The 15936-nt window shown below is 37.0% G+C and overlaps 1 protein-coding gene across 7 annotated transcripts in view; it reads right to left on the bottom strand.

Moving 5' to 3' along the window:
- The window catches only part of LOC140508108 (E3 ubiquitin-protein ligase NEDD4-like), a 173287-nt gene that overhangs the window by 27181 nt on the left and 130170 nt on the right, over positions 1–15936 (bottom strand). For all 7 annotated transcript variants that reach the window (XM_072615905.1, XM_072615888.1, XM_072615887.1 and 4 more), the window contains 5 exons: positions 9941–10147; positions 7112–7189; positions 6807–6861; positions 6659–6717; positions 5573–5638 (listed from right to left, as the gene is read on the bottom strand). In XM_072615905.1, the coding sequence (XP_072472006.1) occupies positions 5573–5638; positions 6659–6717; positions 6807–6861; positions 7112–7189; positions 9941–10147 (465 nt within the window). The remainder of the gene's footprint in view (positions 1–5572; positions 5639–6658; positions 6718–6806; positions 6862–7111; positions 7190–9940; positions 10148–15936) is intronic.

The raw sequence follows: 15936 nt of genomic DNA, 5'->3' as shown, positions 1-15936 counted from the left end.
TATCTCATTAACATGCTAACAGGTTTTGTAGTATGACTTATGAATCCCTAGTCTTGAAGGAGAACAGTGCTTAGACCTGAATCTCTCATGAGCTTTCCTCTCCCCTGCCTCCTGACCAAAGCAGAGTCCTGTTTGGCTCTCTTCTCCTTATATATTACCCATAAGCACAGGGGGTAATAGAGCGCCTGGTCTGAGGGAAGGCTTTAAGTCATCATAAATCCCCCGCCTCGGTAGACAAAAGTATTAGGGAGAATCACTGCTTCCAGGGACTCAAAGATTAGGCACTGAGTACCACTGCAATTTTCAAGGTACGTTTTGGGTGAGCCTCATCACTGCTATCTTAGGCTAAAGCTCCCAGAAGGGAATCTGAGGTAGTGAAGCCTGAAACTGACTGTGCTTAGTCATCTCAGTACCTTGGAGAAGCCTCTGTGCTATGGTGACCGAATTCCCTTCTTTTCTCTCCTTATCCCTGCTAAGGTTAGAGTTACCACTTCCTCCTATCTTTTCTCATAATTCACCTGTATCCACATAACCCTCCTCCTCCCCCCAGCCCCAACAGCCGGTATCTTGCTCTGTCCTCCCATTCCATTGTGTCCTCCCAAATGACCACTCTAGTATTTACAACTCCCCTTTGCCTCAAGTCTCTTCACTTCATGTTCTCTCACAGAAAACAAGGAAGAGTGTGGCAGACTAGAAAGAGCTCTATCGTTGAAGGATCTGCGTTCAAATCACTACCATAACACTACTTCTTTGACTTTGAACAAATCAGTTCAACTCTCTGGGCCTCAGTTTCCTCATCTGTAAAATGTAGGGGCTACATTAAATAATCTCTAGGATCCCTTACAGCTCCAAAACAGCTCCTATGAGATGGGATCCATGTTAAGCTACTTTTCTAGTAGCAGGTATTCCTTCTTTCATATCCCTGCAAGCACCAGCCAGGAAAAAAAACATGCATATCCCTGTCCCTCACTCTTCCAGATCATTCCTTTGCTACCATCATTCATCAACCTCTTTCCATCTTAGATTGTTCCATCTATCTACCTGTGAAACTCATCACAATCATCTACTTCCTTTCTCGAGAAGCTCAGTATTCCTCTCTACTTGAATGGTCTCTGCTACTTAGAGACTTCAATCTATATGATAAGGTCTCTTTGAAAATAACTTGTCTGTTCATCAAATCTCCAAACTTCCTTGATATTTATCTTTACTCCATCTTAGCTTAACAACTGTTTTACATCCATAACCCAGAATTCTTAAAATCCTCTGACAACTTCCTTTCCTTTCACTTTTTCCTCTGTCTTGTTTCTTCTAAACTCCTTGTCCATCAGTTCATCTTCATGCCTATCACCATTATCCTGATTTGACTTCTTTCTCTTCACCTTCTTGACAAATTCAACCGTACACTATCAGCTTCCTTTCAGTCCCTTGCCTTCATCATTTCAAACTTCAGCTCAGAGTTACTTATACCACCAGTCTTCTCAACTGTTGTTACTCATGTGCTTTTGAATGCTGCTTACAGAACTGAGGCAATCAAAACAATTGCGTTCACTACAAAATTGCAATTAATCTCAACTAGGGCCTCATTGCTGCATGTAATTCTTGCCTCTGACTTCCCACCACATTGACCATAGAAGTTACTCCAAATCTCTCTCCACACTTTCCAAACTACTCTCTCTCTGTAAAACAAGAGGGTTGCATTAGATGACCTTTTGGGTCCTGTCCAGGTCCTATGACTTGAGGATGCTTTCTCCCTTCTTACTCTCAGCAAAGGACCTTGCCTCCTACCTTTTTAAGGAGAGGCCACGTCAAGTGTGGAAAATCTTTTCCCTTAATTCATGCCCTATCTCTGTCACCTTCTTCATCTCTTCCTTTGCTCTGGTCACTGATAAAGAGAGAGCCCTTCTCTTTCCTAAGGCCAACGCTTCCATTTGCTCTCTGAGTTCACTGCTCCCTAGATCATTCCTTTTCTTTCATTACTCTTCAAATTTTCTGGCTTGTACATAGTCAATGAACACACTCAAGTCTCCTCATCCTTAAAAAAACTTTCACTTGGCCCTGACAACCCCTCAAACTATATTTCTATATCTCTTCTCCCTGTCACTATGAAACTTTTAGAAGGGAAGCCTGCAACATGTGGCCTTCATTTCTTTACCTACTATTCACCTCTCATTTCCTGGCAATCTGGCTTTACACCTCAGCAGTAAACTGAGACTGCTATTTTCAAGATCACCAATAATTTCTTAACAGCTATATGCAAAAGATTTTTCTCAGTACTCAATCTACCTGACCTGTTCCTCATCTCATATCACTTATATCTCTTCCATCACTATCTCCTTCACCCCTGTCTCAAATGATGAGGTAGCCTTACTCCTTAACAAGACTAACCCTTCTACCTGCTCAAGCAATCCTATTCCAGTCCATTTCCTTCAAAAGATTATTTATTGATCATTTATTTACCATCTCTCCCTATTTATTGGCTCCTTCTCTACTGTCTACAAACATGTCTATGTCTCCCCTATCCTGAAAAAGAAAATCACTTGATCCTTCAGTCCCAAGCTAATTTTCATCCTATATCTCCTTCTGTTCTTTGTGGCTAAACTTCCACAAAAAGCCATTTAGGACTAATGCCTCCACTTTCCTCTTACTCTTCTTAACATCTTACAAAGCAACTTCTGATTCTCATCATTCCACTGAAAACACTCTCTCCAATGTTACTAACGATATTTGCTGCCAAATCCAATGGTCTTTTCTCAAACCTCATTCTCCTCAACTTCTCTGAAGCCTCTGACACTACTGATGACCCTTCTCTTTGACGTTTTCTTCTTTCCAGCTTTTTGGGACTCCACTCTCTCCTTGTTCTCCTCTTACCTATCTGACTCCTTCTCAGCCTCCTGTGTTAGCTCTCCATCCAGATCATGCCCTCTAACCATAGAAGTTCTTAAAAGTTGTGTCCTGGGCCCTCTTCACTCATCCCTTTATATTACTTCACTTGCTGATCTCTTCATTTCCCATGGATTCATTAACCATCTCTATGCTGATGATTCACTGTTCTACCTATCCTGTTAACCTTTCATCTTGTATCTCTAACTGCCTTTCAGATATCTCAAACTGGAAGACATCTAGTACCTGTCCTACCTTCTCTATCTTGTGTGTTCATCCTTCTCTGCCATCAGAGAAATGATGACATGACTTGCACTTGACTTTGTTCTGAGTGAGGGAGGGCTATGCAGGTCACCAGCCTCACTTCTCCTCCACAGCCATCTGAATCCAGTCACCAGATATTCATCAGGATGACTGGAGATGACCCAGGATGAGGCAATTGGGGTTAAGTGTCTTGCCCAAGGTCACAGAGCTAGTGAGTGTCAAGTGTCTGAGGTGAGATTTGAGCTCAGGTCCTCCTGACTCCTGCCCTAATGCTCTATCCACTGCACCACCTAGCTGCCCTACCTTCTCTTTTACTGTGGAGATCATCCTACAAGGCCCAAGGGTTCACAACCTAGGTGGTTTTCTCAACTTCTCATTATCTCTCACCTCCTCTATGCAATCTATTGCCAAGGTTTGTTGATGTCACCTTTGTAGTATCTTTAGAATATGCTCCCTTTCCTCTGACACTGCTAGCACTTTGGTGCAGGCCCTCATTACCTCACTGCCTCAAATGCCTCTCCACTCTAATCTGTCATCTATTCAGCTATCAAAATGTTTTACCTAAAGCAGAGTCTGACAATGTCACCCTTCCTACCCAATAAACTCCACTGCCTCCCTATCACCTCTAGCATCAAAACAAAATTCAGTGTGTGGTGTTTAAAGCCCTTCATAACCCAGTCCTTTCCTAAATCTCCAGTGTTACATATTCTTTGTTCCAGGGACATTGGCCTTGCCATTCCACAAACAAGATACACTGTCTCTTGGTGAGAGGCATTTTCGCTGGTTGTCCCACATACCTGTAATGTTCTCCCCCTTTACTTCCACCTCTTAGCTTCCCTGACTTCCTTTAAATTCCAATTAAAATCCAACTTTCTCAGTTCCTCTTAATCCAAATGACTCTCTAACCCTAATACTAATTTTGGGTCTTCTGGTTTCTATATCTGTTTCTATAATGATTAGGTATGGTTAAGAATGGATAGGAATGCACGTCCCTTTTGCTTACATGTTAATTTTTCCCATAGTTTCTCTGGCATGACATTCTCTTGGTTCTCCTGATACCTATTATCTGAACAATCCTTCTCATTCTCTTTTTCTCAATCATTATCTTTCTCCTCCTCAGTTGTGTGGGAGTTTTTTAAGACTCTCCTAAGCCCCCTTCTCCCCTTTCTAGCATGGTGATCTCATTATTCAATTATCATCTGTGTATATATACATATATATATGCATATTCATATATACATATACAAACACACACACACAATCTTACGCACACATATAATTTTTGCTCTCTCCCTTCCTGTATTTGGATAGTTGACAAGTCTAGTTGATTGTATTTTCATGACATTTTTCACAACTACTCCCTCCTCTTCATTCACATAGACTCTACAATTCAGGCTGTTATCACCTCTCATCCAAACTACTGCAATTTACCTAGCTGGTCTCCCTGCTTCCAGTCTCTCCAATCAGCCGTCCATTATCCACACAGCTGACAAACTGGTATTTCCAAAATGTAAATTATATCATGTCAACTCACTACTCAAAAATCTTCAGTGGTTCCCTACTGGTTCTAGGATAAAATACAAAATTTTCAGTCTCTCATTTAAGTCCTTCCACAATCAGACTTTCCCCTCCTGTTCTTTTCTTATTTCATATTATTCTACTCTAATTTGGCCGGCTGGCTACGCCCCCATAGATGGCATTCCATTGCTTCCTGTCTCACAAGTTGCACAGCAGTCCCTCATGTCTGGAATGGTCTTCATTCTTACTCCTGCTTCTTGCAATTCCTAGTTTTCTTCAAAGCACAACTCACATACCACTTTTTACACAAGGCTTTTCTCTGATCCATCATTTCATTCCACCTCTCATGCTATCTCCCCCCTTATCTCTAACCACTAGTATTTTTCCCTTTTGAAATTATTTTGTATTTACTTATCTGTGTATTTCTTGTCTCCCTCCAGGAAAATGTAGGCTTTTTGACAGCAAGAACTGTTTCCTCATTGTCTCTGTATACAGTAAGTATGGAGCAAAGCAAGCACTAAGCGTTCATCGAATTCAGTGGGTCAGGATAACTTTATGGATTCCTCTTGGTGCTTGAAAATGAGAGAGCATGGCAGCCAACTCCTAATTGATTTATTTTCCTGGGTTATAAAATCTCTTCCCAAGGAACCATTAGCACTGGTGATTCAGGAGGAAAAAGTACCCAAAGTTTAAGTTAACTAACAAATGGGAAAACTCAAAGGAATAAAACTATCCTTCCTGCAACATTGCCCTCTTATTGCTCCTTTTCTTTTTCTTCCTCTTCCTTAAAAAAAGATCTTTAAAATGCAACAACTAAAATTCATTGTTTTTTCTTATGCATTAACATTACTGTTAGTTCCTACAATGATCATTCTAACAAATACAAACATTTATAACATATACTACTAACCTGCTTCTTCATTTTCTTTCTGAAGAATTCATACTTTCGTTTGTAATCTCTGGAATAGGGCACAGCCTTTGGTTGAAAAATTTGGGAAATTAAAATAAGTTTCATAATGTTCTTTTTTTAAATAACTCAGAATTTTACTTTCACAAATTTTCCCATGTATTTTCTATACATAAATTCTATGCATTACATGTGAAATTAAACTTTAAGAAACAATGGCTTTAAAAATGATTATTTCTCTGCTTAAGATACAACTGTGCCCAATAATTCTTATCACATTATAAATTTAATCATATAATATTCTTGAAATAGAACTGTTATATCTAGGGGCTTTCTTCCATGGGACAGAAGTCTTAGAAATTAATATTTCCCTTTTTAAACAAACTTTCAAAACTATTTTTCTATTAGAAAAAACATTTTAAAAATTTTATTTTTTCTGAGCTGAAATAATTGCCCTTTTAAAACATTATTTGAAAGAAGTAAATATCAAAACAATACTTTCAAAGAAACAGCGACTTCAAATTCTACCTTGTTTGGGCAGTTAAAATCATAAAAACAGCAACTGAAAAAGTAACTATAACTAATTACATCTTATAACCAATTTGATCATACAATGAATGAGATAGAGGTAGTGATAACTAAACAGAAGACAATCCAATAATCATAATTTACACCTTCATATTTACATTTCAACATGGGTGTATTTATTATGAGAATTCACAACATTTCAACCAAAATAATCACGACATGACTCAGGAGAAGTTAGAAGGTTGCCTACCTCCCCCATCTTGGCTTGTGCCGAACTTCTCCCTGCTATGGAGTACTTCCACTCAGACCAATGCAAAGCACCAGCCTGAGCTTAGCTGTTCTTTCTTAGCAGAGCTTCCCCTGGCTATTAGGGAAGGGTGGGGATAATTAAGTATTGTGGTTTGAAAGACCTTCCCTGGTAGCTGAGATTGAAGGCAGAAGAAGCAATTTCACAATTTTTCTTCTCTTCCAATGCCTACTAAGCTGTAAGCAGATAATTTACGGTATGGTGACTCAGGGTTAATTGTGTCTATGAAAGTACAGACATAAAGAGACACTTACTGGTCTGGCTGTTGCTACATTCTGTGATCGAGGATCTTCCCATTGTGTTCTTTTTATATCTGAGGAGAAAAAATGTATTCTTTTTCTTTCTCATGTATAATATTAAATGTAACAAAAATGTGATAGTGAAGGATCATCATGTACATACTGTGATTTATGTAGAAGACTCTTCCATCTGTGTGAATCCTCTCTTCCCATCCTGGCTATAATGAAAAAGAATTTCAGTATTATTTGGGGGAGCTTTTAGCTGCTTAGATAAGAAAATATCGGTGGTTCCGCAGTTCATCCGATATGGCACGTTACAATTCTCGGAGCAAGGAGTTGGAATCAGGAATCAGGATTTGGGAACACTTTTAACACATTAAAAAAATACAAGTTGATATATTACTACACATCAAAATAAAAAATGTTTCATGGAATCAAGTTATATCTGCAAGAGTTCCAAAAACTTACAGGTAAAGGTCCCAGATCAGAAGTATCGAGGGATGTCTTTCTTCTCAGAAGAGCTGGAATTTTCAACCTTGGATCTTCCTTTTTTGGTATAACAAGAGAAAGAACAAAACCAAAAACCATGTTTAAGCATGATGAAAATGATACCTAATTTTACCATACTGAAGAACATTCCAATTCCCTCCTTTAAACAAAAAGTCCATTAGTAATTATAATTCTACATAATTTGAGGGCTAGGGATGATTACTTTTCTTTGTACCACTCTTGTCAAATCTACATACTATCAAAAGAAGGGCTGAAGACCAATTTTTTTTCAAAGTTAGATCAGTATTAACTATCATCTCTTTTACAGAAATTATCTAGAAGATTCAGTTCTGTTTTCCAAATGTAGGTTTTATTTTTGGTGTTTGTGGCTACACAGGATTTTCTTCTACGTATTAGTTTATGGAGAGTTTAAGAATAAGACTGAAATTTCAAGTCTCTAAAATCTGAATACATAGTAGAAAAAATACTAGGTTTGAGGTCAAAAGTTTTAGGTTTTAGTTTTCACATGACATTCATTAGCTCTGTGACTATAAGCCAGTCTCTGGGATAATCATCTACATCAGAAAAAAAGAAGTAGTTGGAGAATGTTTACTGATTGTATTATAAAATGCACTTGTGTGGACAACCTATAGAGCTTGTCTAGCAGGACATATACCTTGGATAGACATTGCAAATGAACAGAAAGAAGGAAAACAGATTGGGCCATCTTTGGGAAACTACAGATCTCCTTTAGTGACTCGAGACTAACCTTTGAAATAAAGGACCACATTTTTAATATCAATATTCTGGTTGGATGGTTATAAGTCATAAACAGTATAATTTACAAAGAACTAAAACAAATATCACTCTGAGGGCAATGAGGGTACATACATGGGTGGGTGGGAGGGGGGAAGTGCTGAACCATATAACAAACAAAGAACTCTAAATCCATCTATGGTCTTAAATTTTAAATTGATTTTCTTAGGTAGGATCCTTCTATAAAATACACTGAGTAGGTTTTCTTCTTGAATTTTCCAGAGGAAAATTAATTCTCACAATGTACAGATAAAATAAAATGACATTTTCTGGAGAATTCTTTTGTGCAAATTCTTTTTGAAAGAAGGTTAAACAGCAGTATCATCCTAACATAGTGACAAAGATAACCATATGACAATATGTCACAGAATATTGTCTGAGGCCCCATATACAATTATGGTTTACAAGGGATTTACAGATCGTCTCATCCAAAATCCTCACTTGTCAGATGAGAAAAAAGAAGTCTAGTGAGGTCAGATGGCATATACACTCTAAGAGCTAGAAGGGTCTCATGACTCCAAGCCTAAGGCTCTCTAAGTCATCTCATGCTGCTTTTCCCAGCAGTACATGTATTATTATCCATATTTTAAAATGATAAAACTATGGCTCTGAGAGTGTAAGTGATCCATAGCTTGGTTATAATGGAGCCAGAACTCAATTTCAGATCTTGTTCTGAGTTCAGTGTTTTGTTTTTTTTCCCACTGTTATAGTGCCTCAATTTGTCAGCACTGTCAAGTTTATCTGGTTTTAGAATGAAATCTTTATTAAAAAGATGTATTTTGGAAGAGTTTAAAAAGTCACCAATTTGTCATCTTTATGTTAACTGAAATATTTATTTATATAAATTTATTTTATATGAAATATATTCCAATAATATTTTAACTCTCCCTAATATATATGTATGTTATCACATCTGAAGCTACAAATATACTGAAAATGACATACCAATGTTGCACTAAAAATAAATCCTACTGAAGATTTGCTTCCATTAATAGAGGATCAGCCCGCTGAAGCAAATGGAGGACTAACCATTTTTCAATGGTCTCTCCCATTCTGTGTCTTTGCAGAGGCTGCTCCCCCTTCAAGCGTCACCTCTCTTGATTACCAGTCAGCTAGCATGCCTCTAACTCCTGAAATAAGTTTGTATTCCTTTTGCGCATATCCTAAAATTATCCATTTGTGAACATGCTGTATTCCCCTAGGAGAAGAAGCATCTTAAAAGTAGGAATCACTTTCGTGTTTCTATCCACAATGCCTAACACTTAAATGATGCTTGTTGTTTGGTAATTACAAAATGCATGTTGATTTATTCCACAGACTATGAACAGATGAAAAACATTCACATTTCATGGGAGTTTCTTAAAATAGTCCCTAATTGACTAGGAATATAGCATAAGGATGATTAAAGGAAAATATAAGTTTTCCATAATACCACTTGAAAAGAAACACCTTTTTTGTACATTGGGAAAAGATTAGAATGATGATTAATTTTTGTTAAATATTTGGTGCATTAATATTTATCAGAGTGAAAAGAAAGAATATTGGCATCACTTTCCCTTAATTATTCAAATAAAACAGAATGCTTACTCAATAGCATCATTCATATAGTGTGAAATTTTATTCTTTTGAAAAGCCTGCTTTTGGGGACAATAATCTTGTTCTCAGTTTTTTGACACTAACATTTTATTTCTTTCATTTTTAACAGGATTTCCATTAACATTATCTATTTTTAATCTTCTTAACCATGCTTAATTAGTGTAGGAAAGAACAAATTGTTATTTAAAAATTAGGATTATATGTTATAACAATAAGTACTAAATGCCATAAAGACAGTATTATAAAAGGTGCAGTGACTTTAAAATGACCATAGCATAAAACAGAACACAAACAGTTTTAAAAGTATAAATGTGTTATTATTGCTGTTAATTTAAAATATCTCCAACATCTAGTACACAGAATGCAAGTGGTTAATAAAGGTACAGGTCCAATTACCCAGGTAGTAGTTTTGGTGTTGTGGTCAATGAAGAAAGGTCTCCCATTTGGTGCATGTCGGACTTCCCAACCTTTAGGAAGAAATTTCTGCTCAAGTTCGGATTGCTGATTCAAGGACAGTTGCAATGAATCACTGGTAGTTATGCGTTGTTGAGTAGATGTAGAAGAACTTTGGGGTGATGGTAACTGAGTGTTCTCTATTGTTGCCTATAAATTGGAAAAAACATTTTCTGGGTTACTCACACTGCTGCAGGACAAAGGTGTGTTTATTTTTTAATTTAATATTTTATTTTTTCCCAATTACACATAAAAACAATTTTTAACATTCCTTTGTAAAAATTTTTTAAGTTCCAAATTCTCTCCATCCCCCATTTCCATCATTGAGAACGCGAGCATTTTGACATAGGTTATACAGGTGTAGATGTGCAAAATATATTTCCATGTTGGTTATGTTATAAAAGAAAACACAGAAAAAACCCAAGAAAAATAAAGTAAGTAAAGAAAAAGTATGCTTTGATCTCTGCATTCAGAATCTATCGATCTTTTCACTGGAGATGGATACCATTTTTCATTACGTGTTGAAGAAATGTCTTGGTTCATTGCATTGCTGAGAAGAGCTAAGTCTATCAGAGTTGGTCATCACATAGCGCTGTTATTACTGTATTCAGTGTTCTGGTTCTGCTCACTTCTCTCAGCATTAGTTCATGTAAATCTTTCCAGGTTTTTCTGAAATCTGCCTGCTCATCATTTCTTATAATAGTATTCCCTTACATTCGTATACTGTAACTTGTTCAGCTATTTGCCAACTGATAGGCATCCCCTCAATTTCCAATTTTTTTTACCATCGTTAGAGTTGCTATAAATATTTTTGTATCTTTTTCCTTTTTTTTTTTATCTCTTTCAGATACAGACTTAGTAATGATATTTCTTGGTCAAAGGGTATGCAAGGTTTTATAGCCCTTTGGGCATAGTTCCAAATTGCTCAACAGAATGGCTGAATCAGTACACAACTTCATCAATAGTGCATTAGTATCTCAATTTTCCCACATTCCCTCCGACATCTCTCATTTTCCTTTTGTGTCATATTAGCCAATATGACAGGTGTAGGGTTGTGGCTCAGAATTATTTTTATTTGCATTTCTCCAATCAATAGTGATTTATAGCATTTTCCCATATCATTATAGATTATATAATTTATAATTACTTCATCTGAAAATTGCATGATCATATCCTTTGACCATTTATCAATTGAGTTTTCAGCATTCATGATTTTGAATTCCAAATTTTCTCTCCCTCTCTTCCCTCCCCCCACCTCAAGACAGCATGCAATATGATACAGGCTCTACATATAAATTCATACTAAACATTTTCACATTAGTCATGTTATAAAGAAGTACAACAAAAAGGAAAATTAAAAAAAAAGAAAAACAAAAAAAGCATGCTTTGATCTGCATTCAGACTCCATAGTTCTTTTTCTAGATGTAGACAGCATTTGCCATCATGAATCTTGCACAGTTGTCTTAGATCTTTGTATAGCTAAGAAGAGGTAAGTCTATCAAAGTTAGCCATCATACAGTGTTGCTACTACTGTGTAGAATGTTCTGGTTCTGCTCACTTTATTCAGCATCAGTTCATTTAAAACTTTCCAGGTTTTTCTAAAATCCGCCTGCTCATCATTTCTAACTACATTCATATACCACAACTTTTTCAGCCATTCCCTGGTTAATAGGGCATCCCCTCAATTTCTAATTCTTGGTCATCACAAAAAAGAGCTCCTATAAATCTTTTTGTACATGTGAGTTCTCTTCCCATTTTTATGATCTCTTTGGGATATAGACCTAGAAGTGGTATTGCTGGGTCAAAGGGTATGCACAGTTTTATAGTCCTTTGGCCATAGTTCCAAATTGCTCTCCAGAACGGTTGGATCAGTTCACAGGGCCATCAACAAACGCATTTCAACTTTCTTACATCTTCTCCAACATTTATTGTTTTTATGTTTTGTCATATTAATCAATCTGATAGGTGTTATGTGGTACCTCAGAATTGTTTTCATTTGCATTTCTCTAATCAATAATGATTCTGAGCATTTTTTTTATACGACTATAGATGGCTTTAATTTCTTCCTCTGAAAACTGCCTCTTCTTTTGACCATTTATCAATTGGGGAATGACTTGTATTTTTATAAATTTAACTCAGTTTTCTATATATTTTAGAAATGACACCTTTATCAGAGACACTGATTATAAAATTTCCCAAATGTCTGCTTCCCTCCTAATCTCAGTTATACTAGCTTTGTTTGAGCAAAACCTTTTCAATTTATAATGTAATCAAAATGATCAATTTTGCATTTCATAATGTTCTCTATCTCGTTTGGTCATAAATCCTTCTGTTTTCCATGAATCAACAGGTGAACTGTTCTTTGTTCTCCTAGTTTGCCTATAGTATCCCTTTATATCTAAACTGTGTACCCATTTTGACTTTATCTGGGTATACAATGTGAGATATTTGTCTATGCCTAGTTTCTGCCATACTATTGTCTAGTTTTCCCAACAGTTTTTGTTAGTCAGTTCTTATCCCAGAAGCTAGAGTCTTGAGATTTATCAAACAATAGATTACTGAAATCACTGATTGACTACTGTCTTACATACCTAACCTATTTCACTAATCCACCACTCTGTTTCCTAGCCAGTACCAAGTAGTTTTGATGACTGTTCCTTTATAATACAATTTAAGATCTGGTATGGCTATGCCACCTTCCCTAGCATTTCTTTTCATTAATTCCCTTGATATTCTGGACCTTTTGTTCATTCAGATGAATGTTTGTTAGTATTTTTTCTAGCTCTATAAATAATTTTTTGGTAGTTTGACTGGTATGACACTAAGTAAATTAATTTAGATAAAACTGTCATTTTTATTATATTAGATCAACCTATCCATAAGCAACTGATGTTTTTCTAATTATTTAGATATGAATTTATTTGTGGTGAAAAGTGTTTTGTGATTGTGTTCACAGAGTTTCTGGGCTTCTCTTGGCAGGTAGACTCCCAAATATTTCATGTCTACAGTTAAACGGAATTTCTCTATCTCTTGCTGTTGGGCTTGGTTAGTGATATATAGAAATATTTATGATTTATGTAGGTTTATTTTATATCCTGCCATTTTGTCAAAGTTGTTTATTATTTCGAGTAGTTTTTTACTTGATTCTCTAGGATTTTCCAATTACACCATCATATCACTTTTGATACTGGTAATTTGTTACCAATATAAAAAATTACCAGTATCATATCCTCCTTTTCTCTTTACTTTTTTAATGCCTCTCGAATCTTGTATTTGAAGATCAAATTTTTTTGTTGAGCTCTGGTATTTTCATCAGGAAAGTTTGGAAGTCTCCTATTTCACTGAATATCCATCTCCTCCCCTGAAAGATTACGCTCAATTTTGCTGAGTAGTTGATTCTTGGTTGTAATCCAAGCTAATCTGCCTTATGGAATATCATATTCCAACCCTCTGATCTTTTAATATAGAAGCTGCAGGGTCCTGCATAATCCTGACTATGGTTCCATGATATTTAAATTGTTTTTTTCAGGATGTTTGCAGTATATTCTCCTTTACCTAATAATTCTGGAATTGGCTACAATATTTCTTGGCATTTTCAATTTGGGATCTCTTTCAGGAGGTGATTGTTGGATTCTTTTGAGGACTATATTACCCTCTTGTTCTAGGACCTCATTCCCTGATGTTTCCAGAAAGATGCTGTCCAGGCTCATTTTTTTTAGATCATGGTTTTCAGGTAGGCTAATAATTTTTATTATTTTCTTGGACCTATTTTCCAGGTCAGTTGTTTTTCCAAAAAGGTATTTTATGTCTTTCTTCCCCTATTTTTTCATTCTTTTGATTTTGTTTGACTGATTGTCAATGTATCATAGTCATTAGCTTCCACTTGCCTGATTCTAATTTTTAACGAATTGTTTTCTTCAGTGAGTTTTGTGCCTGCTTTTTCATTTGGCCAATTCTAATTTTTAAGGAGTTTTCTTCAGTACACTTTTTGTCCATTTGACCAATTGTGTTTTTAAAGGAATTGTTTTCTACAGTCAATTTTTGTCCTTCCTTTTCCAAGCTGTTGAGTTTCTCTTGTATGCCTCTCATTTCTTTCCCCAATTTGTCTTCTACCCCTTATTTGATTATTAAAATCCTTCCTGAGCTCTTCCAAGAAGGCTTTTTGGGCTTGAGATCAGTTAGCATTCTCCTCTGAGGTTTTGGATGTGAGTATATTGACAATGTTGTCCTCTTTGGAATTTGTTTTGATCTTCCCTGTCATCATAATAATTCTATATGGGGTTTTTTGTTTCTTTTTGCTTATGGTGTTTGGCTTTTTCTTGGCTATTAAAGTTGATCTCTGCTTATGGGGCACAGGGGCACTGTCCCAAGCTTCTTGTGCTAGAGGCCAGAGCCCTGTTCATTGGTTTTGTGTGCTGCAGCCTCAGGTTCTGGCAACTAGAGGCTGTAGAGATCTGATAGATAACCTGGTGCTGAGCTGGAGGCTAGTGGTGGTGGCTAGTATATGCTCAGGCCACATGAGATTTTTCTGCATTTCTTCAGGACTACACTGAAGCTCACAAGATGGTGGGGTGGTGGGATGGGTGGGTGGGGAAATCTGGTCACTGGAATATGCCTGCTCACCTGGGGTTGCCCTGAAGCACAGGGAAATTTAGCTGCTGGAGGGCACCTGCCTGTCAGCCCATGTGGCGGTTCTCTAAGCTACAATCCGCTGGTTCCCCTAGTTATGCCAAGGTATGCAGGGGTCCCAGTGCTGGTGCTTACCTGCTCCACCACCCTGATTCTTTGGATCTCCCACTGGTTTGCTGATGGCTTTCTGGAACACCTCCTAAGCTGTACTGCTCCCCTTCCACCAGACTGAGAGGGGCCTTTCCCATTAATCCCCCAAGCCTCCTAGGCTAAAAGACTGCTGCACTCCACCTTTTTTTGCTCCACTATTCCAGGATTTTTCCTGGGGTGAGATTTTTTTGTGTTTATCAAGATCAATAACTTATTGCTTATTCTGCCATCTTGGCTCCCAGCAATGAAATCTCAACTCCAGTTTTTAAAGTATTCTTTTCTTTGATGAATTTTTGTGTTTTTCAAGGCATTCTTCTCTTCATTGTATTTTTGAGCCACTTTTACCATTTGGCCTACTCTGTTTCTAAGGTGTTATTTTCTTCAGTATTTTTGTGCCTTTTTTCCCCAAGCTGTTAACTCTTTTGCCTTGATTTTCTTGCATCATTCTCATTTCTCTTCACAATTTTTCCTCCATGTCTATTACTTGATTTTTAAAATCCTTTTTGAGCTCTTCTATGGCTGAGATCAATTCAAATTTTTCTTTGAGGCTTTGGATGTAGCAATTTAGACATTGTTTTCTTCTGAGTTTGTGTTTTGATCTTCTTTGTCACCATGGTAACTTTCTATGTTCAGGATCTTTTTCTGCTGTTGGCTCATTTTTCCCAGCCTATTTCGTAACTTTATAGTCCATATTAAAGCAAGGTTCGGTTTTCAGAGCAGAGGGGGTACTATCCCACATTTCAGGTTTTTTCATGCAGCTGTTTTAAGAGATAATTCTATGGACATATAAATTTTCAATTCTTCTAAGGTGGTACAATCTAGAGAGAGGTATGTTTACTATTCTCCTGACCTGTGGTCTGAGTGACTACAAGCACTATTTTCTGCCCTGAAACTGTGATCAGGGTCCTGCTCCTCTATGGCTGCAAGCTCTTGTGTGCTAGTGTTCTTCCTTACTCTGAGACTGAGACCTAGACTTGGGATACAGATAAAAGTATGGGCAATGCAAAAGAATCCTGCAATTGGTGCCAGCAAAGGGACCCCTGAAATCTCCTTCTAACTAGTTGTCTAACCCCCTTATTGTCTGTGGGCTAAGAGGTCAAGAAACCACAGCTACCTCCATTAATTCAGTAACCCCCAAGGCCTACGGCTGATTCGCTGTG

Source organism: Notamacropus eugenii, chromosome 1 (genome assembly GCF_028372415.1).
Source record: "Notamacropus eugenii isolate mMacEug1 chromosome 1, mMacEug1.pri_v2, whole genome shotgun sequence".
In the NCBI taxonomy this organism is placed as follows: domain Eukaryota; kingdom Metazoa; phylum Chordata; class Mammalia; order Diprotodontia; family Macropodidae; genus Notamacropus; species Notamacropus eugenii.
Note: the sequence above shows the minus strand (reverse complement) of the source record. Positions and strands in the feature narration are given on the sequence as shown.